Below are 18,045 nucleotides of genomic sequence, written 5' to 3' on the forward strand. Positions count from 1 at the left end.
ACTTTTTGGTAAATTGATCCTCCAACCATGTCTTTGAAGAAACAACACTAGTTGATTTGTGTGAGATTTGGCAGAATTTAAAGACTGAGCTAGTACCAAGATATCGTCCAAATAAGGAAACACCGCAATACCCTGTTCTCTAATTACATAGAGTAGGGCACCGAGAACCTTTGAAAAAATTCTTGGAGCTGTTGCTAGGCCAAATGGAAGAGCGACAAATTGGTAATGCTTGTCTAGAAAAGAGAATCTCAGAAATTGATAGTGGTCTGGATGAATCGGAATATGAAGATGTGCATCCTGTAAGTCTATAATGGACATATAATGACCTTGCTGAACAAAAGGCAGAATAGTCCTTATAGCCACCATTTTGAAAGTTGGCACTCTTAGAAAACGATTCAAAACTGGCCTGAATGAATTTTCTTTCTTTGAATAGATTTGAATAAAACCCCAGACCCTGTTCCTGAAACGGAACTGGTATGATTACCCCTGAAAGCTCTAGATCTGAAACACACTTCAGAAAAGCGTGAACCTTCACTGGATTTGCTGGAACGTGTGAGAGAAAAAATCTTCTCACAGGAGGTCTTACTCTGAATCCTATTTGATACCCTTGAGAGACAATACTCTGAATCCACTGATTTTGGACAGAATCTGCCCAAATGTCTTGGAAATTTTTTAATCTGCCCCCCCCACCAGCTGAACTGGAATGAGGGCCGCACCTTCATGCAGACTTGGGGGCTGGCTTTGGTTTCTTAAAAGGCTTGGATTTATTCCAACTTGAAGATGGTTTCCAATTGCAACCAAATTCTTTGGGGGAAGGTTTGGCTTTCTGTTCCTTATTCTGTCGAAAAGAATGAAAACAATTAGAAGCTTTATATTTACCCTTAGATCTTTTATCCTGAGGCAAAAAAACTCCCTTTCCCCCAGTGACAGTTGATATAATAGAATCCAACTGAGAACCAAATAACGTGTTACCTTGGAAAGAAATAGATAGTAATATAGACTTTGATACCATGTCAGCATTCCAATATTTGAGCCACAAAGCTCTTCTAGCTAAAATAGCTAAAGACATAGATTTAACATCAATTTTGATGATATCAAAAATAGCATCACAGATAAAATGATTAGCATGTTGAAGCAAGCAAACAATGTTAGACAAATCAGAATCTGTTTCCTGTTGCGCTAAGCTTTCCAACCAAAAAGTTGATGCAGCTGCAACATCAGCCATAGATATAGCAGGCCTAAGAATATAGCCAGAAAATAAATAAGCTTTCCTTAGATAAGATTCAAATTTCCTATCTAAAGGATCCTTAAAAGAAGTACTATCTTCCATAGGAATAGTAGTACGTTTGGCAAGAGTAGAGATATGCTCTACAACTTTGGGGATTTTTCCCCAAAACTCCAATCTAGCTGCTGGCAAATGATACAACTTTTTAAACCTAGAAGAAGGAATAAAAGAAGTACCAGGCCTATCCCATTCCTTTGAAATCATATCAGAAATAGCACTAGGAACTGGAAAAACCTCTGGAGTAACCACAGGAGGTTTATAAACAGAATTGAAACGTTTACTAGTTTTAGAATCAAAAGGACTAGATTCCTCAATATGCAAAGTAATCAACACCTCTTTTAACAAGGAACGTATATACTCCATCTTAAAGAGATAAGTAGATTTGTCAGTGTCAATATCTGAGGTAGGATCTTCTGAATCAGATAGATCCTCATCAGAGGAGGATAATTCAGTATGTTGTCGGCCATTTGAAATTTCAAAAACTTTATGAGAAGTTTTAAAAGACCTTTTACGTTTATTAGAAAGCAGAATAGCAGACAAAGCCTTCTGAATCGCATCAGCAATAAAATCTTTTATATTCACAGGGATATCATGTACATTAGATGTTGAAGGAACAACAAGGAATTGTACTAGTACTGATGGATACATTCTCTGCATGTAAAAGTTTATCATGACAACTGTTACATACTACAGCTGGAGATATAATCTCCGCTAACTTACAACAGATACACTTAGCTTTGGTAGAACTGTTATCAGGCAGCAGGGTTCCAACAGTGGTTTCTGAGACAGGATCAGATTGAGACATCTTGCAAATTTAAGAGAAAAAAACAACATATAAAGCAAAATTATCAATTTCCTTATATGGCAGTTTCAGGAATGGGAAAAAAATGCAAACAGCATAGCCCTCTGAGCATTAAAAAAGGCAAGAGGCATATAGGAAGTGGGGTTTAAATTATATATATATATATATATTTGGCGCCAAGTATGACGCACAACGCAAAATAAAATTTTGTGGCGCTAACAACATCCGGAAATGACGCAACTCGCGTCATAGCAGACGCAACCTTGTGCAAGGAAACCTGGCGTCAACTAGACGTCCTGAAATTACGAATTTGCGTCACCAAACGTACCTTCCCGCCAAAAAAATTCTTGCACCAAGAATGACGCAATAAATATCAGCATTTTGCGACCTCACAAGCCTAATTTTGCCTGCAAAATTTAATAAAAAAGCAGTCAATTTGAAGAAAAGACTTTACCCCAGGTAAGAAAAAATAACTTCCTAAATATATTTTCCCAATTTTGAAACTGATAGTCTGCAAAAGGAAGTATACATAAACCTGACTCATGGCAAATATAAGTACAATGCATATATTTAAAACTTTATATTAATACATAAAGTGCCAAACCATAGCTGAGAGTGTCTTAAGTAATGAAAACATACTTACCGAAAGACACCCATCCACATATAGCAGATAGCCAAACCAGTACCGAAACAGTATCAGTAGAGGTAATGAAATATGAGAGTATATCGTCGATCTGAAAAGGGAGGTAAGTGATGAATCTCTACAACCGATAACAGGGAACCTTTGAAATAGATTTCCCGTGAGGAAAACCATAGAATCAATAGGTGATACTCTCTTCACATCCCTCTGACAAACACTCTGAGAGGAATCGGGCTTCAAAATGCTGAGAAGCGCATATCAACGTAGAAATCTTAGCACAACCTTACTTCACCACCTCTATAGGGGGCAAAGTTTGTAAAACAGAATTGTGGGTGTGGTGAGGGGTGTATTTATAGGCATTTTGAGGTTTGGGAAACTTTGCCCCTCCTGGTAGGATTGTATATCCTATACGTCACTAGCTCATGGACTCTTGCCAATTACATGAAAGAAATTACATGTTACATTAAAATGATAGTAAAATCCTACAAGTTTGTGCATTTAAACAAACAGGTATTAAATATTATTTTTGCACATTTGGGGCTAGATTACCAGTGGCTCTCTAACTGTTGTGCGCAAGCAATAAGGTGTTTATCGTGGCTCTTTGCGCGCGTTGGAAATAGAGTGCATTTTTTCCGAGTTGAAAGTAAACGCGTTCGCTTGAGCGCAATTGAACTTAAGGTGGGTCGAGACATCACAACTTCAGAGCTTTGGTTAACTTTTACACAAGACAAAAAAGTTGCACAAAACACTTTCGCCTAGATTACGAGTTTTGCGTTAGAGGCTATGCGGTGCTAACGAGCAATTTATGCTCACCGCTCACTTACATACAGCGCTGGTATTACAGGCTTTTACAAACCCGGCGTTAAAAGACAAGAAGTGAGCGTTGAGCAAAATTTTGCTCCACATCTCACTCCAATACCAGCGCTGCTTAAGTCAGCAGTGAGCTGGTGTAACGTGCTCGTGCACGATGCTCGTGCACGATTTCCCCATAGGAATCAACGGGGAGAGCCGGCTGAAAAAAAGTCTAACACCTGCAAAAAAGCAACGTTTAGCTTCCCCATTGATTCCTATGGGGAAATAAAAGTTATGTCTACACCTAACACCCTAACATGAACCCCGAGTCTAAACACCCCTAATCTTACACTTATTAACCCCTAATCTGCTGCCCCCGACATCGCCGCCACCTACATTATAATTATTAACCCCTAATCTGCTGTCCCCAACATCGCCGACACCTACATTATAATTATTAACCCCTAATCTGCCGTCCCCAACGTCGCCGCCACTATTCTAAATTTATTAACCCCTAAACCTAAGTCTAACCCTAACCCCCCTAACTTAAATATAATTTAAATAAATTTAAATAAAATTCCTATCATTAACTAAATTATTCCTATTTAAAACTAAATACTTACCTATAAAATAAACCCTAAGCTAGCTACAATATAACTAATAGTTACATTGTAGCTATCTTAGGGTTTATTTTTATTTTACAGGCAGGTTTGTATTTATTTTAACTAGGTAGAATAGTTATTAAATAGTTATTAACTATTTAATAAACTACCTAGCTAAAATAAATACAAATTTACCTGTAAAATAAAACCTAACCTAAGTTACACTAACACCTAACACTACCCCCCAACATTAAAACCCACCACCCACACAACCAACCCTACTCTAAGACCCACCCAATACCCCCTTGAAAAAACCTAACACTAACCCCTTGAAGATCACCTTACCGGGAGAAGTCTTCATCCAACCGGTCCGAAGTCCTCAATGAAGCCGGGAGAAGACTTCATCGAAGCCGGGCGAAGTGGTCCTCCAGACGGGCAGAAGTCTTCATCTAGACGGCATCTTCTATCTTCATCCATCCGGCGCGGAGTGGGTCCATCTTAAAGACATCTGACGCGGAGCATCCTCTTCTTTCCACGGCGACTGAAGAATGAAGGTTCCTTTAAGTGACATCATCCAAGATGGCGTCCCTTAGATTCCGATTGGCTGATAGAATTCTATCAGCCAATCAGAATTAAGGTAGAAAAAATCCTATTGGCTGATGCAATCAGCCAATAGGATTGAGCTGGCATTCTATTGGCTGATTGGAACAGCCAATAGAATGCCAGCTCAATCCTATTGGCTGATTGGATCAGCCAATAGGATTAAACTTCCAATAGGACTTTTTCTACCTTAATTCCGATTGGCTGGTAGAATTCTATCAGCCAATCGGAATCTAAGGGACGCCATCTTGGTACAATACCCAAGCTAGAGTACACAGATGATAAGGGAGGGACACGACAGGGAACCTAAACGGAAGGCACCACTGCTTGAAGAACCTTTCTCCCAAAAGCGTCCTCAGCCGAGGCAAAAGTATCAAATTTATAGAACTTTGAAAAAGTGTGAAGAGAGGACCAAGTTGCAGCCTTGCAAATCTGTTTCACAGAATCTTCATTTTTGAATGCCCATGAGGAAACAACAGCCCTAGTGGAATGAGCCGTAACTCTCTCAGGAGGCTGCTGTCCAGCAGTCTCATATGCAAAACGGATGATACTCTTCAGCCAAAAAGAAAGAGAGGTAGCCGTAGCTTTCTGACCCTTACGTTTTCTAGAGAAAATTACAAACAAAGAAGAGGACTGACGAAAGTCCTTAGTCGCTTGTAAGTAAAATTTTAAAGCATGGACCACGTCCAGGTTGTGCAGAAGACGTTCTTTCTGAGAAGAAGGATTAGGACACAAGGAAGGAACAACAATCTCATGATTAATGTTCCTATCTGAAACAACCTTAGGAAGAAAACCTAGTTTAGTACGTAAAACTACCTTATCTGAATGGAAAATAAGGTAAGGCAAAGTGCCGAGAGCTCAGACACTCTACGAACTCAAGAAAAACAAGAAATAAAACTTTCCAAGATAACAACTTAATATCTAAGAAATGCATAGGCTCAAACGGAGCCCCTTGAAGAACTTTGAGAACTAAATTCAGACTCCATGGAGGAGTAACTGCTTTGAACACAGGCCTGATCCTAACCAAGGCCTGACAAAATGATTGTACATCTGGGACATCTGCCAGACGTTTATGTAACAAAATAGATAAGGCAGAGATCTGACCCTTTAGGGAACTTGTCGATAAACCCTTCTCCAAACCTTCTTGGAGAAAAGACAAAATTCTGGGAATCCTAACTCTACTCCATGAGTAGCCCTTGGATTCACACCAATAGAGATATTTACTCCATATCGTATGGTAAATCTTTCTAGTTACAGGCTTATGAGCCTGAATCATGGTCTCTATGACCGAATCAGAAAAACCCCGCTTGGATAAAATTAAGCGTTCAATCTCCAAGCAGTCAGCTTCAGAGAAACTAGATTTGGGTGAAGGAAGGGCCCTTGAATTAGAAGGTCCTTCCTCAACGGAAGTCTCCAAGGTGGCAGAGATGACATGTCTACCAGATCTGCATACCAAATCCTGTGAGGTCAAGCAGGTGCAATGAGGATCACCGATACCCTCTCCTGCTTGATTCGAGCAATGACCCGAGGAAGAAGCGCAAACGGAGGAAATAGGTATGCAAGGCTGAAAGACCAAGGAACCGCCAGAGTATCTATCAGTTCCGCCTGGGGATCTCTGGACCTCGACCCGTATCTCGGGAGCTTGGCATTCTGACGAGATGCCATGAGATCTAACTCCGGCCTACCCCATTTGAGAATCAGGTTGGAGAACACTTCAGGATGGAGTTCCCACTCTCCCAGATGAAAAGTCTGCCTGCTCAGAAAGTCCGCCTCCCATTTGTCCACCCCTGGGATGTGGATCGCTGACAGATAGCAAGAATGGGCCTTCGCCCACCGGATTATCTTGGCTACCTCGGTCATCGCTAAGGAACTCCTCGTTCCTCCCTGATGATTGATGTAAGTCACTGACATTATGTTGTCCGACTGGAATCTGATAAACTGGGCCGAAGCCAACTGAGACCAGGCCAGAAGAGCATTGAAGATCGCTCTTAGTTCCTGGATGTTTATAGGAAGAACAGACTTAAAAATAAACGTTTTTACTGCAGGGAGAAAAAATGTGTCCCAAAATAAAAAATAAAATTTATACAGATTACTTTAACTCAAATAATTTTGAATGTCTAAAACAATACTGTGTCTTTAAATTTAAACGGAAACTATTTTCCTGCCTTAAGAGAAAAAAAACGTATCCTCAATTAAAAAACATAAAATTCAGACTCCTCTACGCCTCAGCAGCTCTGCTGAGGCGCCTACCTGCCAACCGGTTTCACTGCTATATCCCCAGCGATGCAGATGATAAGGGCTCTATAGCGCTACAACTGCTTGCTTCTAATGACTGAAAAACCATGCGGTTCTAGTGCGACGTTGATTCTCTCTCAACTGTCCGTTTGCAAGATAAGCAAAGTCGTCATACAGTTAACCCGGAACAACTCCGTGCACCAGACAAGGCTGAAAACTGTGCAGCGTAATTAGCAAGCACGCGAAAACGATAGCCCCGCCCATCGTGGGCGTTAGTAAATACACACAACCCGACCGGCTTCATCTTAGTTAAAATAAACCGATAGGGAAAAAATAAGCTTAACTCCCAGCCCCAGTGCCTGTACTTAAGCTGTCAAGAAAAAAAACCTCCATACACAGAGAGCATGATGTCCCAACATAAAGAGCCCCATATTTCTGAGCCTTATATGTGATACAAATACAGGGAGTGCAGAATTATTAGGCAAATGAGTATTTTGACCACATCATCCTCTTTATGCATGTTGTCTTACTCCAAGCTGTATAGGCTCGAAAGCCTACTACCAATTAAGCATATTAGGTGATGTGCATCTCTGTAATGAGAAGGGGTGTGGTCTAATGACATCAACACCCTATATCAGGTGTGCATAATTATTAGGTAACTTCCTTTCCTTTGGCAAAATGGGTCAAAAGAAGGACTTGACAGGCTAAGAAAAGTCAAAAATAGTGAGATATCTTGCAGAGGGATGCAGCACTCTTAAAATTGCAAAGCTTCTGAAGCGTGATCATCGAACAATCAAGCGTTTCATTCAAAATAGTCAACAGGGTCGCAAGAAGCAAGTGGAAAAACCAAGGCGCAAAATAACTGCCCATGAACTGAGAAAAGTCAAGCGTGCAGCTGCCAAGATGCCACTTGCCACCAGTTTGGCCATATTTCAGAGCTGCAACATCACTGGAGTGCCCAAAAGCACAAGGTGTGCAATACTCAGAGACATGGCCAAGGTAAGAAAGGCTGAAAGACGACCACCACTGAACAAGACACACAAGCTGAAACGTCAAGACTGGGCCAAGAAATATCTCAAGACTGATTTTTCTAAGGTTTTATGGACTGATGAAATGAGAGTGAGTCTTGATGGGCCAGATGGATGGGCCCGTGGCTGGATTGGTAAAGGGCAGAGAGCTCCAGTCCGACTCAGACGCCAGCAAGGTGGAGGTGGAGTACTGGTTTGGGCTGGTATCATCAAAGATGAGCTTGTGGGGCCTTTTCGGGTTGAGGATGGAGTCAAGCTCAACTCCCAGTCCTACTGCCAGTTTCTGGAAGACACCTTCTTCAAGCAGTGGTACAGGAAGAAGTCTGCATCCTTCAAGAAAAACATGATTTTCATGCAGGATAATGCTCCATCACACGCGTCCAAGTACTCCACAGCGTGGCTGGCAAGAAAGGGTATAAAAGAAGAAAATCTAATGACATGGCCTCCTTGTTCACCTGATCTGAACCCCATTGAGAACCTGTGGTCCATCATCAAATGTGAGATTTACAAGGAGGGAAAACAGTACACCTCTCTGAACAGTGTCTGGGAGGCTGTGGTTGCTGCTGCACGCACTGTTGATGGTGAACAGATCAAAACACTGACAGAATCCATGGATGGCAGGCTTTTGAGTGTCCTTGCAAAGAAAGGTGGCTATATTGGTCACTGATTTGTTTTTGAATGTCAGAAATGTATATTTGTGAATGTTGAGATGTTATATTGGTTTCACTGGTAAAAATAAATAATTGAAATGGGTATATATTTGTTTTTTGTTAAGTTGCCTAATAATTATGCACAGTAATAGTCACCTGCACACACAGATATCCCCCTAAAATAGCTATAACTAAAAACAAACTAAAAACTACTTCCAAAACTATTCAGCTTTGATATTAATTCGTTTTTTGGGTTCATTGAGAACATGGTTGTTGTTCAATAATAAAATTAATCCTCAAAAAACATAATTTATGCTTACCTGATAAATTTATTTCTCTTGTAGTGTGTTCAGTCCACGGGTCATCCATTACTTATGGGATATATTCTCCTTCCCAACAGGAAGTTGCAAGAGGATCACCCAAGCAGATCTGCTATATAGCTCCTCCCCTCACATGTCATATCCAGTCATTCGACTGAAACAAGACGAGAAAGGAGAAACCATAGGGTGTAGTGGTGACTGGAGTTATGATTTAAAATTTAGAACCTGCCTCAAAAAAGACAGGGCGGGCCGTGGACTGAACACACTACAAGAGAAATAAATTTATCAGGTAAGCATAAATTATGTTTTCTCTTGTTAAGTGTGTTCAGTCCACGGGTCATCCATTACTTATGGGATACCAATACCAAAGCTAAAGTACACGGATGATGGGAGGGACAAGGCAGGAACATTAAACGGAAGGAACCACTGCCTGTAGAACCTTTCTCCCAAAAATAGCCTCCGAAGAAGCAAAAGTGTCAAATTTGTAAAATTTGGAAAAAGTATGAAGTGAAGACCAAGTTGCAGCCTTGCAAATCTGTTCAATAGAGGCCTCATTCTTAAAGGCCCAAGTGGAAGCCACAGCTCTAGTGGAATGAGCTGTAATTCGTTCAGGAGGCTGCTGTCCAGCAGTCTCATAGGCTAAACGTATTATGCTACGAAGCCAAAAAGAGAGAGAGGTAGCCGAAGCCTTTTGACCTCTCCTCTGTCCAGAGTAAACGACAAACAGAGAGGAAGTTTGCCGAAAATCCTTAGTTGCCTGTAAGTAGAACTTCAGAGCATGGACTACGTCTAGATTATGCAAAAGACGTTCCTTCTTTGAAGAAGGATTAGGACATAATGATGGAACAACAATCTCTTGATTGATATTCCTGTTAGAAACAACCTTAGGTAAAAACCCAGGTTTAGTACGCAGGACTACCTTGTCTGAATGAAAGATCAGATAAGGAGAATCACAATGTAAGGCAGATAACTCAGAGACTCTTCGAGCCGAGGAAATAGCCATCAAAAACAGAACTTTCCAAGATAAAAGTTTAATATCAATGGAATGATATTGTCCACTAGGTCTGCATACCAGGTCCTGCGTGGCCACGCAGGCGCTATCAGAATCACCGATGCTCTCTCCTGTTTGATCCTGGCAATCAGTCGAGGTAGCAACGGAAAAGGTGGAAACACATAAGCTATGTTGAAAACCCAAGGGGCTGCCAGTGCATCCACCAGCACCGCTCCTGGGTCCCTGGACCTGGATCCGTAACGAGGAAGCTTGGCGTTCTGGCGAGATGCCATAAGATCCAGATCCGGTTTGCCCCAACGACAAATCAGTTGAGCAAATACCTCCGGGTGAAGTTCCCACTCCCCCGGATGAAAAGTCTGGCGACTTAGAAAATCCGCTTCCCAGTTCTCCACACCTGGGATGTAGATCGCTGACAGGTTGCAAGAGTGTGACTCTGCCCAGTGAATTATCTTCGAGACTTCCAACATCGCTAGGGAACTCCTGGTTCCCCCTTGATGATTGATGTAAGCCACAGTCGTGATGTTGTCCGACTGAAACCTGATGAACCTCAATGTTGCTAACTGAGGCCAAGCCAGAAGAGCATTGAATATTGCTCTTAATTCTAGAATGTTGATTTGTAGGAGTTTCTCCTCCTGAGTCCACAGTCCCTGAGCCCTCAGGGAATTCCAGACTGCTCCCCAGCCTAGAAGGCTGGCATCTGTTGTTACAATCGTCCAATCTGGTCTGCGAAATGTCATTCCTTTGGACAGATGAACTTGCGACAACCACCAGAGAAGAGAATCTCTTGTCTCCTGGTCCAGATTCAGCAAAGGGGACAGATCTGAGTAATCCCCGTTCCACTGACTTAGCATGCATAGTTGCAGCGGTCTGAGATGCAGGCGCGCAAATGGCACTATGTCCATTGCCGCGACCATCAAGCCGATTACTTCCATACACTGAGCTACTGATGGGCTTGGAATGGAGTGAAGGACACGGCAAGCATTGAGAATCTTTGATAACCTGGACTCCGTCAGGTAAATTTTCATCTCTACAGAATCTATAAGAGTCCCTAGAAAAGGAACCCTTGTGAGTGGTAACAGAGAACTCTTTTCCACGTTCACTTTCCACCCATGCGACATCAGAAATGCTAGAACTATCTCTGTATGAGACTTTGCATTTTGAAAACTTGATGCTTGTATCAGAATGTCGTCTAGGTACGGAGCCACCGCTATGCCTCGTGGTCTTAGTACCGCCAGAAGTGAGCCCAGAACCTTCTTAAAAATTCTCGGGGCCGTAGCTAACCCGAAGGGAAGAGCTACAAACTGGTAATGTTTGTCTAGAAAAGCAAACCTTAGGTACTGATAATGATCTTTGTGAATCGGTATGTGAAGGTAGGCATCCTTTAAGTCCACTGTGGTCATATATTGACCCTCTTGGATCATGGGTAGGATGGTCCGAATGGTTTCCATCTTGAACGATGGAACCCTTAGGAATTTGTTTAAGATTTTTAGTCTAAGATTGGTCTGAAGGTTCCCTCTTTTTTGGGAACCACAAATAGATTTGAGTAAAACCCTTGTCCTTGTTCCGTTCGCGGAACTGGATGGATCACTCCCATGACTAAGAGGTCTTGTACACATTGTAGAAATGCCTCTTTCTTTACTAGGTTTGTTGATAACCTTGACAGATGAAACCTCCCTTGTGGAGGAGAAGTTTTGAAATCCAGAAGGTATCCCTGAGATATAATCTCCAACGTCCAGGGATCCTGTACATCTCTTGCCCAAGCCTGGGCGAAGAGAGAAAGTCTGCCCCCCACTAGATCCGTCTCCGGATAGGGGGCCTTGTCTTCATGCTGTCTTAGGGGCGGAAGTAGGCTTTCTGGCCTGCTTGCCCTTGTTCCATGACTGGTTGCCTTTCCAACCCTGTCTGTAACGAGCAGTAGTTCCTTCCTGTTTTGGAGCGGAGGAAGTTGATGCTGCTCCTGCCTTGAAGTTACGAAAGGCACGAAAATTAGACTGTTTGGCCTTTGGTTTGGCCCTGTCCTGAGGAAGGGTGTGGCCCTTACCTCCCGTAATGTCAGCAATAATTTCCTTCAAGCCGGGCCCGAATAAGGTCTGCCCTTTGAAAGGAATGTTAAGTAGTTTAGACTTAGAAGTTACATTTGCTGACCAGGATTTAAGCCATAGCGCCCTGCGCGCCTGTATGGCGAATCCGGAATTTTTAGCCGTAAGTTTGGTTAAATGCACTACGGCATCTGAAACAAACGCATTAGCCAGTTTAAGTGTTCTAACTTTGCTCAAAGTCTCATCCAATGGTGCTGTGCGAATCGCTTCTTCCAGAGATTCAAACCAGAATGCCGCTGCAGCCGTGACAGGCGCAATGCATGCAAGAGGCTGCAATATAAAACCTTGTTGAACAAACATTTTCTTAAGGTAACCCTCTAATTTTTTATCCATTGGATCTGAGAAAGCACAGCTATCCTCCACCGGGATAGTGGTACGCTTGGCTAAAGTAGAAACTGCTCCCTCCACCTTAGGGACCGTCTGCCATAAGTCTCGTGTGGTGGCGTCTATAGGAAACATTTTTCTAAATATCGGAGGAGGGGAAAATGGCACACCGGGTCTATCCCACTCCTTACTAATAATTTCTGTAAGTCTTTTTGGTATAGGAAAAACGTCAGTACACACCGGTACCGCATAGTATCTATCCAACCTACATAATTTCTCTGGGATTGCCACCGTGTCGCAATCATTCAGAGCCGCTAACACCTCCCCTAGTAACACGTGGAGGTTCTCAAGCTTAAATTTAAAATTTGAAATTTCTGAATCCGGTCTCCCCGAATCAGAACCGTCACCGACAGAATGAAGCTCACCGTCCTCATGTTCTGCAAATTGTGACGCAGTATCAGACATGGCTCTCGTGTCATCAGCGCGCTCTGTCCTTAACCCAGAGCTGTCGCGCTTGCCTCTTAACTCGGGCATATTGTATATTACTTCTTTCATAACATTAGCCATATCATGTAAAGTGATTTGTAAGGGCCTTGATGTACTCGGCGTCTCAATCTTACGCATCTCCCGAGCGGGAGACGCAGGTACTGACACGTGAGGAGAGTTAGACGGCATAACTTCCCCCTCGTTGTCTGGTGATAAATTCTTAATCGGTACAGATTGACTTTTATTCAAAGTAATATCAATACAATTGGTACACATATTTCTATTGGGCTCCACATCGGCTTTTGAACATAATGAACAAGCAGATTCCTCTGTATCAGACATGTTTAAACATACTTAGCAATGAAGCTAGCAAGCTTGGAAATCACTTTCAATAAGTTTACAAGCAATATAAAAAACGCTGCAGCGCTTTTAAAAACACAGTTGAATAATAAAGAAAACTAATTCAGTTACAGTCAACAATTCTTAACGAGAAATGTATTAATTAGCAGAGGATTGCACCCATTAGCAAAAGGATGATTAACCCCTTAATACCCAAAAACGGATATCAAATTAAGAATAAACGCTTTTATCACAGTCAAACCACTGTCACAGATCTGCTGTGACTGATTACCTCCCTCAAAAACGAATTTTGAAGACCCCTGAGCTCTCTAGAGACGTCCTGGATCAAGGAGGAAGAAAACAGGAAGACTGTGCTAGAATTTTAACTGCGCAACAAGGCGCTAAAACAAGGTCCCTCCCACTCATATTACAACAGTGGGAGACCTGATATAACGGTTTCTATGCAGAAAATACGTTAGCCATGTGGAAAAATCATGCCCAAAAAGATTTATCACCAAAGTACCTCACAAAACGAATAACATGCCAGTAAACGTTTTAAAAACAACATCTTGAATGTCATGCAAAGTTATCACTAAGCCTGCTACCAGTCGCTTCCACTGCAGATAAGGCTTAAACATAATTTCAGTATTAATAGCATTTTCTCAGTCAAATTCTAGTCCCTAGAAAATAACTCAACTGCGCATACATTTATCAGCCTGATACCAGTCACTACTACTGCATTTAAGGCTGTACTTACATCATATGGGTAACAGCAGTATTTTCTTAGTCAATTCCATTCCCAGAAAATAATGTACTGCACATACCTCATTTGCGGGGGACCCCGCATGCTATTCCCCTCTTTCTGAAGTTACCCTACTCCTCAGAATGTCGAGAACAGCCAGTGGATCTTAGTTACGTTTGCTAAGATCATAGAAAAACGCAGGCAGATTCTTCTTCTAAATACTGCCTGAGATATAAAAAACGGCACACTCCGGTGTCATTTTAAAATAACAAACTTTTGATTGAAGAATAATTAGTAAAAACTCCAGCTCCTCTCGCGACCTCCTTCTTTGTTGAGGGTTGCAAGAGAATGACTGGATATGACATGTGAGGGGAGGAGCTATATAGCAGATCTGCTTGGGTGATCCTCTTGCAACTTCCTGTTGGGAAGGAGAATATATCCCATAAGTAATGGATGACCCGTGGACTGAACACACTTAACAAGAGAAATACAACTTGCCTAATAATTCTGCACTCCCTGCATAATTAAAGTGCCCACTTTCCTTTGAGTCTTGTATCCTCCCAGAATAAAAAAGTCAGCACTTACCTTAATTCTGTCTGACAGCAGGACAGTCCAACAGGTTTAAGAGGTCCTCTCCCTCTCATAGCCCTGTGGAAAATGATAAACCCTGAGTTAAGCTTGCTTAGGCCATCAGGATAAGGGCAGCATAAATGTATGGGAGGCGCAGTGAGAATTATGTCCCACCAGTTCCCATTGCTCTAAAGCCACCAAGAGCTCTACTGAAGAGACTGATATGGACTATGGCTACACCCTAGAACAAAGCAGCACTATCTTGCACTACTTTAAAAATAATAAACTCTTGATTGAAGAATCTTTTCTAACACCTAACTTTACCTCTTCCTAGCACTAACGTAGGCAAAGAGAATAACTGGAGTGGGAGGGAAGGGAGGAGCTATTTAACAGCTCTGCTGTGGTGCTCTTTGCCTCCTCCTGCTGACCAGGAGGTGAATATCCCATAAGTAATGAAGATGATCCGTGGACTCATCGTGTCTTTAAAAATAAATCATATTTCTGCAATATTAATAAAGTATTATACTGTGTATTGCTGTAAATATTTCCCATTTGAATGCTCTTCACATAGGGGAATAAGTTCTTTTTTTTTTTTAAATAGATTTTAAGTATTTTTAAATAAATACTCCTATATATATCTGTATTTATATATCCATACCTATATACAGGGGTGGAAATATATTACTATGGTTTGTTTACTAGTCAGGGGTTAAAAGCTACTTGGCCAGAGGGAAAAAGTTACTAGTCCGCTCAATGTTAAAGATAGGAAAAAGTCAAGTTTCTAAGTTGTCCAGGACTAGTGGACCACTGATAATTTCAAGCCCTGCCTATATATAATTTAAGAATAAATAGAATATATTCTGCTATGTGAAGAACATTGAAATATAAAATATTCATATTTCATGTCGGGTTAGCACACTTAAGTAAACTCAGAAAAGTTTGTGCGTGCGTAAGGGTGGTAGGATTTTTTTCCACTTTTCGCGCTGCATTGAAGTCTATGAGGGAATTAATATGTTAACGCAGTCGTGATATTCAGTTCAGCTTTTTGCGCGCATCAGGTTAGCGCTTATGCGAAAACGTTTTACTTTCAACTTGAAATATGCGAGATACCTGACACGTGCAAAAAGTCTGTCTAGTGAGGTTAATGTACGAGCAGGGATGCTCTACTCGTAATGTAGCCATTGATGTGCTATAAAACAAGCAAGTTTAAAAGCGCAACTTCAACTTTTAAAATGTTATTAGGGGATCTGAGAACACGTTAAAATAACTAATATGAAGAGTAAGCTTCTTGATTGGCTGGTCAAAATGAAATGATTTTGTCAAAATAAAGGCAAGTCGAAACAGTAGTCATAAAAAATCCTCAATTTCTGAACATTACATTTTTCATACAAAAATATTTCATAAAGATAAAAATATGAAATTATTAAGGAGGAGGGTGACATAGGAGCTGGTATATTGAGACTGAACAGAAAGGTGCATAGAAAATAAAATGGAATGGAGGAGTGAAGAGTATGGAGTATGACTCTTAGAATTTGAAATCTTGTCCTCACCGATTTGACTTGCTTGTGACTGGTGAGTGGAACGAGGGTCTCCGGCTCTGTACACATTCCACACTCATCAATTACAAGCTGTGACACATGTAGGCGGACGAGTGCTGCATTGGAGGCAGTAATACAAGTGCATAAAATGATGTCATGGCGACCAAGCTCCACAGCTCGTGCGTCAAAGATTAGTTTCTTGTACCTGAGCCAAAGATAGAAACATAGATTTGTGCTGGTGACAGGCAGATCAATTGGTAACTCAGCCACTGATTTACGATTTGTTTGTCATTACATTTCCTATAGTATTGTAAAATAATGTATATGTGTGAGCACTCTCTGTGTGATGTGCATATGTCTGTATTTTGTGAAGCATGTAGTGTTTGTGTGTAATGTGTGTGAAAGAGCAGTATTTGTGTAGTGTGTGTGTCTGCAGTACTTCTAAAGTGGATGAGTATAGTGTTTTTGTTGCATGTGTAATGCGTAGAGTGTATGTGCAGTGCTATTGTAGTGTGTGTGTGTATCCTTTACATATGTGTAGATTGTGTACTGTGTTTATGCATAGCTTGTGTACTGTATATGTGTGTAGCACGTGTGTGAGTATGGTTTATCTGAGTGTAGCCTTACTCCCACTTACACATATACATGATGCAAGTAACAGTATCTTCCAGGCTACAAAATTATACAAACACACATATCACACTATCGAACACTACAATTCCCACAATCCTCTGCAGCCATATGCTGTTACTGAGCATGCTGCTTGCTTCTTCTAAACATATTAAAAATTAATCAAAACAAGGTACCTTTTCCCCCACATTTAAAAACTGGCTAGTGAAGGTTGGAGAAAGCCTTATATCTGTGTGAACAATATTATTATATGAAAAGGGGTACCAAGGTCTTTTTTGGTAAAGTTAAGAAACTTTGGAGAAACACAAATAAACAATTTTTTAAGCTTTTCCCTTTTGAGATTTTGATTGAGTTTCTAGGATATAGGTTAACAGTTTTACTATGAAGTTGTTTTGCATATATGTATTGTAATTATATATACAGATACTCGTCGACTTACGACCGCGTTACGTTCTGACCTTCCGGTCGTAAGACGATTTGGACGTAAGTCGGACAAAATATATGGCATGTAAATAATATGGTCTATTGTGTGATGTGTTGGGCTGACATTTCATGATTAATAATAACAATAACACCAGAGTTGTTTTAAATTAAATTCCTTTACTAATACAGTATCATCACAGTATGAATAATAAAATAACCTTTACTGTACTGTACCTGTACTGTGCAAATAATAACATAACATTTACTGTGCAAATACTATTACTGTACTGACATTTACTGTACTGTACCTATACTGTACTGTAATAAAATAACATTTTTTTTGTACTCTACCTGTAGTACTATGCAAATAATAACATAACATTTACTGTACCTGTACAGTAGTTTGCAGGAACTTTAACACTTATTTTACTTTAAACTTTTAAGAAAAGTAACTGAACTTAAATTTTTCTTTTACTGTACTTTTACAGTTATGTCATCAGAGTTACAGTATTATCATCTTGGTGAGTTGAGGCTGGAGGGGTTTCAGATGCAGTGTTCTTTTCAAAAAACATGCTGAGCTTTGTTTGACGCGTTTGTTTCTTTTTCTCCTCATAGATTTCACGATAGCCACGCACAGCTTCCTGAATTTGACGGTCAACCTTGTTAAATCTTTCAACATTCTGGTCCATGTTTTCAAAACAGGAGACAGCTTTATTTAGCAATGTAAAGCCTTCAGCCAACCCCTTTGCAGTGAATTTCTTCTCTGGCTCTTCTTCTTCTTTGTCTTCTTCCTCTCTCCTATTTTCCTCTGCAACTCTCTCTGCTTCCAGTTCTATTAGATCTTCATTTGAAAGTTCTTTTGACTCATAATCTAACAGCTCTTCTACATCTTCCACTTCACATTCCAATTCAAGATTGTTTGCAAGTC

At 40.9% G+C, this 18,045-nt stretch overlaps 1 protein-coding gene across 1 annotated transcript in view; it reads right to left on the minus strand.

Moving 5' to 3' along the window:
* The window catches only part of HELZ2 (helicase with zinc finger 2), a 463,733-nt gene that overhangs the window by 154,654 nt on the left and 291,034 nt on the right, over nucleotides 1-18,045 (minus strand). The window contains exon 15 of the mRNA XM_053715946.1: nucleotides 16,077-16,269. Within this exon, the coding sequence (XP_053571921.1) occupies nucleotides 16,077-16,269 (193 nt within the window). The remainder of the gene's footprint in view (nucleotides 1-16,076; nucleotides 16,270-18,045) is intronic.

Source organism: Bombina bombina, chromosome 1, assembly GCF_027579735.1.
Source record: "Bombina bombina isolate aBomBom1 chromosome 1, aBomBom1.pri, whole genome shotgun sequence".
NCBI classification, from domain to species: domain Eukaryota; kingdom Metazoa; phylum Chordata; class Amphibia; order Anura; family Bombinatoridae; genus Bombina; species Bombina bombina.